We start from the raw sequence: 12014 nt of genomic DNA, 5'->3' as shown, positions 1-12014 counted from the left end.
GGATTAGAACATTTCAAAATTAAGCTTTAATGAGAGGAAATAAAAATCGACAAATGGACTTTTTTATACAGTATTCCTTCAGTCTAGCTACTGTAAATCAGCCATGTAACAAGATATAACAAAGATGCAGGTTTATTTACAATGGTTCGAAACCTGCCTTTTACTCCCATCAGCTCGTGACAGCTCCAGCAGATTATGCAAATTAATTCCTTATTCCAGGTGCATGTCTCAGGTACTCCTTAGCCTCACGTGCTTCTTAGCAGATCAAGCACAAATGCAGAAATCCGTGCGGATTCCCGGGGTACAAGGACATGCCGAGTGCAGAGAGAGGTGCTCAGAAAAAGACACAGTGCAGTCGACCTCCGTCTTGAAGACGTGTCTGCAGCCAGGCTGAACTGCACCGGACATGTCCTGCCATGCCTGCAAAATGTGGTTTCTGTATATTAAACTGAGCAAAGCACATCTACAGTCCAACCGAATTGTCTTCAGGAGCTGCAGATTAGAAATATCACGTAAAGTTCGAACCACACACCTTAAATAGCAAACCACAGCTCGCTGCAGCAGAGATCCAGGCGAGAGCACCAGGAAGGAAGTCTCGTCTGCCGATGTGCTCTCCCGCAGCACCGGCATGGACCTCGTCCACCTTTGTGGTTTGAGCTACACAGCTCAGCTCTCCAAGGAGGTGTCACAGGCTCACCTTGCATACAGACCTGACACGTGGGGAGGAGACACTTGATACCCACCAAAGACTCCTTGCCAAACATGGCTTTCCCAGCTCTGGCTGAAGAGAGAGCACCTTTGCTTACCCTGTTCCACAATTTCCTCACGTTTAAGATCCTGACTACTTGAGGGACCGATTTGATGGCCTGGAGCATATTTTCTTGGGATAGTTTGGCCAGAAGTCAAGCCTGGGGCTCGGAAGCCCACCCAGCTGAGAAGCCCACCAGCTGCTGAGAGCTCCCAGCCCTTTCCTGTGCTCTTTTCTGATGGAAAGCCCGGCTTAAGACCGCTGCTGCCATCTGAGGCTGCTAGGGCAGATGGCTGAGCAGGATGATGCATCGCGCACACAGCCACGCAGAATACCAACGCTTAATACTCACTCTGCCTTATAAAAAAATATTCCATCTGCAAGACGATGAACACGACAGCGCTAGTAGATAACTTTAAATTCTAATTTATCCTGGGGGACTATCTCCCTGCCGTCACCGCCACGGGGAAGCATAAATCCAAACGGCTCTTAGAGATGTGGGCTGTGGGACTACCCCATTACTCATCATTTGGGGCGCACCGCGGTGGCATCGTGGGAAGATCAGCAGCTACGCGAAGGGTGACACATCATCATCTGCTTACGCCAGCGTGGTGATAGAGGGATTCGCACTGGCGTTAGGACACTCGTAGCATTTCTATTACCGCACAAAAGGTGGTGTCGCGTTGTGCGGTAACAGATGGGTGTTTGATGTGGGTGACGTGGCCATCCGCAAGCTGAAACCTGCAGCATTTTGCTCCTGCGGAGGGGAGCGAGTCTTCGCAAGCCCTCGCGCGCATCGCGCCGCCAGTATACTCACTGGTGCAGGCGGCCGCCGGCGGGTCGAAGTCCGCCCGGTAGTAGCCGTTGCGGCACGTGCAGACCGGAGAGGCCTCGGCCGTGGAGCGGCTGTTGGCAGGGCAGTGCGCGCAGGTCCCCGCGCCCTGGCTGGCCTTGAACGTCCCCGCCGGGCAGGCTGCAAGAGAGGAGAGGAGAGGAGAAGGGTTGGACGCTGAACGTCGCCGGGTCCTTGGAGCCGTCACCCGTGGATGGCAGCTCCTGGACGTTGAGCAGAGAGAAGAAACCCCAACCACGCGTGCAAGCGTGACTTTAATCCCTAGCAGGGCGAGCGTTCATTAACCAACAGCCTCTCTGCTCGGCAATGACACTGAGAGCGTAAAGCAGTGACAAAAAGGGGGGATCAGCGGGTGCCGGCACTCCCATCCTCCCCAGCCAGGGTCCCCGCTGGCTCTGTCTTGGAGGCAACCCGTGAGGCCACCCCTGCTTGCAAAGACCGCATGATCCATATTTTCATTGTTTTTTTAAAAAACAAACATCTCCCCCCCCCAGGTAACCCCTGCTGCAGAGAAGCTCCCTTTGCTTTGAGGCCAAATTTTCTAGGCAGGTGCCTGGTCTAACCTGGAGGAAGCAATAGCACGTGGATGGGGATTTAATTTTGCCTTAACTTGTTTTCCTGCAGTATGGTGTAATGCCTTGCCTTGTGCTCCAGCCTGGGATATAGCCGTGGCATCCTGATGCCCTGGACACAGCGAATTAGCTCAGAGCAGCGACGGCAGAGCCCATCCCAGCTCGTGGCACCGTTCACTTGCTCTCCAGCCTGGCCACCCTGCTCGCCCGTGTCCCACCTGCTAGTCCTCAGGGGACTTTCACCAACTAGCTGTTGAGGAGCAGATGCTCAGGCACCCTGGCACTCCTGCTAGTTAATAAAAGCACGCAGATGACTCCTGTGATACCGCAGGATGGAAAAGGCAGTCTGGCACGCGTATCGGAAAGGTCAGACCTCCATCCCGGTGCACAGAAGAACACGTGCTTGCAGCACCCGGCACAAGCACCGCTGACACCCCACAGCACGGAGCCGATGGGACTCCTTGGGGACCTGGGCGCCTTCACACAAAGCGGGGAGCGAGTCCTGCTCAGGGAGCGTTTGCCACGCAGACCCACGCGGTGCCGTGGGCACCTCCGGGCAGTCGCAGCTTCGGGTCACCTCCACAACCATCTCACGAGCAGGACGGGACCACAGCAGGGCACCCCACAAGGCAGAGGAGAGCACATGCCTTCAGCTACAGCGTTAATCCCAGCAACCAGACGCGGCTTCTCCAGCGGACTGAGCAAGGGGGGGGACGTCTTTGTTTTCTGGCCTGGAAGTTGACAACTCCTCAGTTCACAAAGGAGCCCGGCGGCCCCCAAGGCGCTTGCTCCTGGCTCTCCCCCCACAACGCCATCACCTCCGCGGCACCGCTCGGAAAAGAAACGCAGTAAGTGTCTCATAAACACTGAGATGATTGAGATAATGGAAAGTGCCTCTTAGCCCCTGTCTGCCGCATCAGGATATGAGGCATCTCCTAGCAGCCCTGAAGAGGAAATTAATAGGAGCAAGCAGGAGTAACCACTTTGATGCAATTTCCTTGGGAGATAGTGGACCATCTAATCTTTATTGCAGCCCTTTAACCTGTCATTCAAAACTCATGAAGGCCTCTTGCTCTCACAGTATTTCCAGATATTAAAAGATGATAAAAAAGAATAAATCAAAACGTTATTTTACAATTTTATTATTCAGGGGATTTTTCCTCTGCCTGCAGCATGCGACCAGTGTTTTACAAAGGACCGAAATGAGCTGCCTCTTTCCGACACCGCAAACAGCCCAAGTGGGGATTCAGCATCTCAGAGGGTCCAGCTACCATCTCCACTTGTCCTTTCGTCCTCCCCTCCATGCGAGGACCACCCGGGCCTCTATTTCCCTGTATTCTGGACATGGGAATAGCCTCTGGGAAGGTGGTTGTGTGTTTTCTCATCTGACACTCAAGCAGCAGGACTAAAACACGGCACAACAGCTGACACAGCAAGGCCTGGCAAGGCTTGGGCAACCCACACAGACAGCTGGGGCTGACTTTCCAGCTGATCCACTGATGTATTGGCTAGCCTGATCCAAGACCTCCCTTCCTGCCCTTTGCTCATGTGATTTCAGAAGGAGCTGGAAAAATGCAGTATGCCAGGGAGCATCCAAGAAGTACCCGCATCCATGGGTCTATCTTAAACTTTGGACCTGATTCCTGCTTTGAATGCAAAGTTATTCAATCTAGCATCCACAAAAGGTCAGGCATCGATCAAAGCCACTTGCAGAAGAAATAGTAAACTCTGCAAAGCACTTCAATCTATCAAGACGTTTCCCCACAATTGCTGTTTTTCTTCTCTCCGGTGTGGCAGTATCTCATCTACAGCTGTGCCTCCACAGCGGCTCTCCGCCTTCCCCAGCCCTAGCACCGGCCTCAGGCATGAGTGCTTCAGAAACAACATCACGCATAAAAGACCTGGTGTTAAGACTCAAGAGGTGACGCTCTTCCTCCCCAGCAAGCCCTGCACAAGCACCCCATCGTGGCACGAAAGGGACACCAGGGCATATCAGGCAGGCAGGGCAGAAGACCTAACCACGCATGGACCTGGAGACTTCCCAGGTGGAACTCCACTCGTTCACGGTCATGCCTCTGCCCTCCCACCGATGCACGGGGCGACCTCCCCCTCCAGGTCTCGGCACCAGAGCCCTCGCGTGAGCAAGTGCTGAAAGCCATGAGCTCTGTGAGCTCCCCAGCAGTTCGTTTTTAAGTGCTAGCGTCGCAGAGGAGCTCCAGAGCTGGGAGAACTTCTGAAAACCATCCGAAATGCGTTGGGCTCCCCAGAGAAACCGAAAGAGAGGGCTCCTGTATCGGGGAACGAGCCATCTAATTTTAGTTGGAACGCGACAGGAGAGCGCGGGAGGAGGACGAGAACCGGAGGGTCACATTAATATGAACATGCATCATTTTTAAGCATATGGGCATGTTGGTGGTTCAGTTAAAGGGTTTTGTTTATTTCTAATTACAATTAGACTAAACGGCACTTGTCAAAATAAATGAACAAAGTACATTCCGCAATACGGCGTCCTTGGGTTTCTTTTATCACTTCACTTATCTGCAAATTCCTGTAATCTGCATGCGCGTGTCTCTTAATTGTTATTATTACAAATTAGCATTTCTCTCCTGTAATTATATTATGGTTGCCTAAATTCTCCTGCAGTTTCAGCCGGGGCTGATGCCTTCTCTTTCCTCCCTCGACTGCTCTGTAGCGGAGCCCTCAGCCCTCAAACCTAACTGCTGCCCAAGTCGCTCCTCTTCCTAGGAGGGGTTGAACAAGACCCTAACGCAGTAGCTGAACCATTAAACCTGGGCATGCAGGGTGCCCAGGCTGCCGACGGGCCCCAAGCCCCCTGCACCTGCACAAGCGGCACTTTTCCTTACTCAATCAAACCCCTATCCAACAGAAAACAACATATGGGACCCCGTCTTTCCCATCTTGTCACAGTAACAGCTGGTTTTTGGATGCTGCACAGCGTCAAAACCGCCACTCGGCGTGCAGGGACGGGCAGCGTGCACGCCACAGCTGTGCCAGACGCCAACGGCAACCACGCGCTGCACGGAAAGCAGCGCTGCACGCAGGATTTACGGAAACCCGTGCAGCACGGGATCCGTAATCCCCTGGATGGTAAAAGCACAGTCCAATTGCACGGCTTGGAGACAGGGCTTGAGACCAGGGGAGAGCAATGGATAATCCCACCAAGGGTAAGCGCAACGTTTTCCTTGATTGAGGGGCCATCTCCTGGAGCTGCCAAGGTCGGGATCCGCAGCAGCATCTCGGAGCAGGAGCAGGACCAGGATCTGCCTCTGCTTTCCCTGCCCAGACACTGCCCAAACGGACGCATTGCCACCTGTGACGAGCCGCCCTGCCGCACTGCAACGCACGTGTCTTCATCCTGGATGGCAATTAATTGATTGTTTATTATGTGGGCTGGAGAAGATTAATGATGTGCTTAACTATCCATTGCCTTGCGTTTAAGTACCTGGGGCGTGTTTGCAAAGGATGAGGCAGATACCCAGCCTTGTCATCTAGCAACGTTAACCCTTGTCCTCCTGGGGACTGCAGAGGCGGTGCACCCGGGGGAGGCCGCAGCGGGACCGCAGTGCTGAGCACCTGCTGCCTGGGTGCAGGCACCCGGCCAGCGGGGAGGAGCACCTCTGCCGCCCATCCTCAGAAACCTCTGCGGAAACAAGGCTCAGCCCACTGCTCCCTCGCTTTTGGGTGCAAAGGGCCAGTCTCGAGTCCAGGCTTGCCTGCTCCGCTGCTGGGGATCAGTTGTCCTGCCTGTAAAATGGGTCCAGTCACTCCACGAGGGTTGTGAGGGCCACGGAGTCCCCAGCACGGCTCCCTTCCTCTGGGCTCGCGCCGCCGTTTTGCAGTGGGAAGAAGCATCGTTCTATCTAAGCCTGCCGTTTGTTTTCCCTTTCCGAAAATCAGTCAGAGGCGAACAACAAAAACACCCAGGCTCGCGGGTTTTTCCCCACCCCTCCATGCAGCGACCTCGACTTTTGTCTGCTTTCCACCTACTGGCCATTTCTGCAACACCGGACCGGCTCTGCTCTCGGAAACAGCCTCTTGCAGGAATCAATGTCAGGACACATCCTCCCTTCCCTCAGATTTCGCGCAGCAACGCGCTTTTGCTTGGGAGCCAGAGAGGCACACAGCAGCGGCAGACGCTCTGACAACATTTCAAAACCAGCCAGTTTTGATCTATTCCTCTCAGACAGCCCTCACCATTTATTCCGAGTTTTCCAGAGACGTTCCAGCTGTCAGCCGCAATTCACCCGGGGCAGTTTGGCAGCACGAGAAACTCTTCGGAAATTATGGGAAGGCGCTTTCGAGCGCCCAGGCCAAGCCGCAGCGATGCTCTGCTATTACCGCAGAGTGCCATTAGCCCGCTTACGCACGGACGCAACTCCTCAAACTACTCCCACTCAACACCTCCACCAGCCTGGGGCCCGCCTGGAGCTAAACAAAGAGAAAAAGAAGCTTGGCAACACCAGAAAAAGCCCTAAATGGCTGCCTAAAGCCAAGTTACTCGCTCTCCCTGTGGCTCGCATGGAGGGGGTTCAGCCAGATTTCATCATTGGAGGGTTTAAAAGAAGACACGTGCAAGCAGCATTTTGCTGGAGAAGGACGCGTGGCGTTAGGCAAAACCCAACCTTTCTGCATCGGGTTAATTTTAATGGCTCGTAACTTCAAAGCAGAATGACAAACTGTGCTGCTTTGTGCAAATACACTTCATGGCTTTCAAAGCAAATCTGGCCATTTGCAGGGAAAGGCAGCACCCAGCCAAAGGCTAGAGAAGCCTCTCTCCATCTCGCAGAAGTGAAAAGACACGCTCCCTCCCAAAGCCAGCAGCTGTCAGCCGGCTGCCGGGGAGCTCGGCGCTACACGGAAAGGGTGCGAGCGCAGGGGTAGCCGAGCGTTGCATTTTTCAAGCTAAATCCTCTCGGCTAACGCTTGGAACTTGCGCTTTTTAATTACTCTCTCAGGGAAGCTTTAGTCAAAAAAAAAAAAGAAAAGAAAAAAAAGCAAGGAAGGAGACATCTCTTCTATATTAACTTGCTCTAAAGCTCTCTGGGGACGTGGAGTGGCATTTTCCTGATCAGCTTTTAAAATAGGAGCTTCTGCAAAGAATTTCAGGCCTCGGCGTGCAGTTCCCCGTCTCCTCCTCCGAGCCCTGGTTGACGCCCCTGCCACAGCTTCCTTCATCTGCAGCAAATAAAGTCTGTGGCATTTCATAATTTCCATGGCTCTAATTTCCCCACCGCAGCAGAGCTAACCACGTTTGCTGGGTCTCGCTCGACACGGCAAGAGGCACAGACCACAAAACGTTTCCCGTCTTCAGATCTCGTGAGCTTTCTGCAAATGTCATCTTTTCCATAGCATTCCTGTTCCAGCTGCCCCAGCTCACGGCGGATCCCTCTCGGCAGACACACAAGACACACAAGGATGAAGCGAGAGCACTGCCGCTTAGTCCACAGCTTGTCTCCAGCTCCCTCCACGCTTACCTCTCCATCCTCTTTGGCCTCTTCCGAACCTGCTTCTGCTTCTCCTTCCTGAAGGTCCATCACCCTGGCATGGGCAAAGGCACTGGCAAAGCCTGGATTTTCCAGCCTTGCTCTACAAAGCACAGATGGCCGGTGCCCACCAGCACGCCCAGGAGACAAGCAGCAGGGAAGGTGCAGAATTATTCAGTCTGCAGGACACTACGGGCCTGAGAACAAATGAGGACATCCCGGCCACGAAGACGCTGGGGCTGGCACTCAGAAGCCCGTTCCTTGCTGCCAAAGTCTGTGTCCAAGACTTGTCGTCCCTTAAGAAAAGCACAATTGAGAAACAGCCAAAGCTTGGGCAGTTTATAAAAGGGAAGGTAGGACATGGCCTCCAGAGGCAGCCGGGGCTGAGCACAACGAGCCAGGCGGTCTCACTCCTCCCGGGCTCCTACGGTTGGCAGCTACGCTAGCATTAGGAGCGGACAAGCTGTCCCTAGCGATTTGTTCATTATTGTTTGCTCCGAGATTGATTTTTACAGTCTTTCTGGAACAGGTGATCATTCCTCACTCGGCTGTAACTCTCCGCTCTTCCACAGCTTGCTGCAGAGGCCATGCCCTCTGCGCTGGACCGTGCAGCACCGTGTCCGTAACCCTGCAGCGAGCACGGCAGGACCACTCAAAAGTGACTGCAAAGACAGGAGCCCTGAAACAGGGACCTCTACAACAAGCCTTTCTTCACCCAAGCTCGGCCAGCAGGAAGCCACTGTGCCCCGGGGCAGGGAGTCCGGCTGGGAGCCCAGGCACCAGCAACCGGGTGCAAATTCTTGCAGGTAAGGACCATCCCTCCACCACGACCCTTCATGGAAGAAAGGACTCCGGCCAAAAAAGCCCAGCAGTATTCTGGCCATTTTCTCAAATGGATAACTCGGTACCCCTAACTGCGCAGGGGGCCTGGGCTCTCCAGGCAGCTCAGCTCAAAGCAGGGGCCGGGCAACACCACCGCGCTTCTGTCAGCTTTGCACCATACCGCCTTTACTGACAAACATCTCCCACCAAGCAGGAGGGAGAGAAAAACCTGCCACCATCAGCGGGCAGCTCTAACCCCGGCACCCCCGTGCAACCTCCTCCTTCTACCTGGCGTCTCTTCCAGCACCGACGGCCCCCCCAGCAAGGGCAACGGGGACACCTCTCCTGCTGGCACGTCACAGCCGAGGAAGCAGGACAGCGATGCTTGCCTGGGGCCGGCTGCTCTTTGGAAGAAGGAGCGACACCGTAAAAGCTGTTCTCACATTTCGGTGAATGTCAGAGTGAGCTGCCCGCGGCCTTCCCTCCGCAAGCGCAGATCTGACCATCGCAAGGCGGGTTAGAAAATCAGCTGTGGTTCCTGAAGGAGCTGCCCACGGGCTTTTTGGCCCAGCATACCCAGTGTGCTCACCATAACGCCAGCCCGAGCTCAAGTGCATGCTGCAAGGTCCACAAAACCTGGGACCCACACTGCCACCGGTCTCAAGGAGCAGCGCTGCCCTGAAGTCCGTAAGGGGACCGCCGCTCACGCAAGCAGAGAACCAACCTACACCAGGGTACCGCCCTGTCCCGTGCGATATTAACGTCCCAGGGCAATGCAAAATGTAGGTATGCTGAACTTTCAACAAGCACGGTGAGGACGGGAGCTGTAGCAGCGCCTTCGCTCAGAGCTGAGTCCAAGAGGAGCCACGCTGCAGCGGGAAAGTCGGCTCCAGATCCCAGGAACTCGCACAGCAAATCCCACTCAGGTGACAGAAACCCCTCGAGATCTTCCTTGGGACACGCCAGGCTTTGCGGAGGACGCTGTAAGTGCCCTCAGCTCCCTGGTGACACCCGCAGAAGTCCAGGGCGGACAGTCGGGGTTGCTCTGTGCCGCAGCCAGGCTTGTGGGGCAGTATGGCAGCTCCCGCGGCAGGAAGGAGGGAAATCACCGCAAAGCACTGCGGCACCAGCCAGCCCCTTCCGCTCCGTCCTTCTCGCGGTAAAGAAACGTGCAAGCACCAAAGTATTGGAACCGCAGCTACTGGTTTTACAGCCTGCTTGACAACTGCTCAAGGTGATTTTCCCCTGTTCCGAAAAGTATGTTTTTCCGTTAAGAAAAGGTTGGCTTCCAAAACTGACACCTTCCAAGCGAGGCTTGAAATTTTGGACAAACACCAAAAAAAAGAGAAGCAGCTTGCGAGCAAACCCCTTGTGCGTTCTGCAGACGCCTTCCACAAGAAACGTATTTACCTCTTAAGCAAAAACAACAACAACAACAGCACTTTCGCAGTGCTCCGGTGGAGTTTTTCCGATTAGCCCCAACCGCAGGTATTTCAGCCGCGCCGCGTCTCCCCGCGCAGCCGGCGTGGCGGCTGGGAAGCCCCGTTAGCTGCTTCGGGATGCGAGACACGGGAAAGGAAAACAAACAAATGCCCCCGCGAAATGGGGTTCGACGGGAAAAGGACGCTCGGAGGATGCTGCGCGGGCACGGGCGGGCACCCACGCGGCCACCGCCCCTTTCGACGGCGCCGGCAGGCGCTGGAGCCGGGGACAAGGGACACCACCGACCGCCAAGGACGGGACGCGTTCAGACCGTGGTCGCGGGTGCTCAGCGCCGAGGCGGAGAAAAAGCGCTGGAAGCGGCCGGCGGCAGCTGTGCGTAAACGCAGCCTCGGCCCGGCGATGCCTGCGATTCCCCGTCTTCAAAGGGCGAGGGAGGGCGGCGCCGGCCCGGGCCGCTTTCATCTCGCTCGTTATTTTCCCCGCAAACAGGCGAATGGAGAGCGGGCGCCCGGTGCCGGAGGTTTAATTGGGAGCCGGGCTGGATGCTCTCCTGCCTCCCGCAATTACCTGCGCTTCCCTCCCCTCCTGCCGCTGGTGGACACGGGGGGTTGCGTCGGGTTTTTGGTTTGGTTTGGTTTTTTTAACTTCTCCTTTTTAATGATCCGATTCTCTTTTATATCGAGCCAGCCGCTTCTCCCGAGTCCCCGAGCCCCAGCAGCACCGCGCCGGGCTCCGCAGGCAGCCGGTAATGATGAGCGGTGGCTGCTGCAAGGCCTGTCAGATGCGGGTTGGCACAGCTGGCCCAGCACCAGGCCTCCTCAAATTAAATCCAAAAGGTTTCGGCATTCACAGCTATCCTCTGCTCCCTGACAGGGAGGGATTGGGGGATACTTATCACGAGCATCCCGGAGTCCTGACCTGACTGAGAAGGAAGGTGGGGAGCCGAACAGCACGGTGGCCACACCGGAGTGGTGCCGGGAGGCCCCTGGCACCTGCAAGCAGGCTAATGACAGGCCAAGGTCGTCTTTGGGGCAGCACGGAGATGGCAGCCAAAGGGCAACCACCTTGCAAGGCCAGCAAGCCAGGTTTTGGAGGCACTCCAGTTTCGGTAGTCCATGGTGCAACACAGCTGGACCTCCTTTGGCTTCCCAGGCATCTGCCTGCAGCTGTGCCAGCCTCTGTGGGAGATCACAGCGCGGTCTGAGTCCTGCCCGCGTCCACAGCTACTTCACTGCTCTGCCCCCACCACCTGCGTTTAACCAAGCAGCCGTTCAGCTCCCGGCATCCTGAGGCCAACCACGTCTCCTGGCAGAACATGTCAAGACTTCCCACACAAGCTCGCCCTGGAGGCGCCGGCTCCACACAAACCCTCGAAGACCCCGGAGGATTCCCCCTCGCCCTCCGGAGTGCGCGGAGGAACCGCGATCACCTCCTCCGTAACGCAGTGAGGATGGGAAGCCCCGAAAATCTCTCCTCCTGCCTGCAGCCGCTGGCTGCGTTTGAGACCAGTCCCTGCAACGCCCCATCAGGACCGTGACCAGCTCCAATTTTCCAGACAGAATTGAAATCTTTACTGCTACTGTACAGTTTGCCATGCCTCATTAGCTCAACGAGACCTCAGGTTGTAAGAAAAAGCCACCAAATCTCCTTACATGTTTTTAATGCTTCTGCTGTACCAGGTGGAGCACGGGGGGAAACACCACCTGCGAAAGGGGAACTTCTGCAGTCGGAGCATCCCTGCCTCCTTGGTCAGGAGCCTGCCCTGAAACATCCGTGATACATCTCACGAGCCGGGAGCAAGGGCCTGGAAGCACAGCAGGGTAAAAGGAGCTGCCGTTCCATACTGACGCTCCCCAGATGTGTCGCCTGCTCTGCTGCCTCTCCAGCTGCTCCCTGGCAGGGTGCCTCCGGGACAGGCAGGACCTGCGCTGCCTCCAGCCCTCACAGGATCACAGAAGGTTGAGGTCGGAAGGGACCTCTGGAGACCATCTAGTCCAACCCCCCCGCTCAAGCAGGGTGACCTACAGCAGGTTGCCCAGCACCGTGTCCAGACAGCTTTTGAGCATCTCCAA

General features: G+C 55.6%; 1 protein-coding gene across 2 annotated transcripts in view; it reads right to left on the bottom strand.

The window, feature by feature from the left end:
* The window catches only part of EPHB1 (EPH receptor B1), a 119963-nt gene that overhangs the window by 44391 nt on the left and 63558 nt on the right, over window positions 1–12014 (bottom strand). For both annotated transcript variants that reach the window (XM_064517076.1, XM_064517077.1), the window contains exon 4: window positions 1566–1721. In XM_064517076.1, the coding sequence (XP_064373146.1) occupies window positions 1566–1721 (156 nt within the window). The remainder of the gene's footprint in view (window positions 1–1565; window positions 1722–12014) is intronic.

Source organism: Dromaius novaehollandiae, chromosome 9 (genome assembly GCF_036370855.1).
Source record: "Dromaius novaehollandiae isolate bDroNov1 chromosome 9, bDroNov1.hap1, whole genome shotgun sequence".
NCBI classification, from domain to species: domain Eukaryota; kingdom Metazoa; phylum Chordata; class Aves; order Casuariiformes; family Dromaiidae; genus Dromaius; species Dromaius novaehollandiae.
The sequence above is the reverse complement of the archived record's forward strand: the minus strand, read 5'-3'. Positions and strand labels throughout refer to the sequence as shown.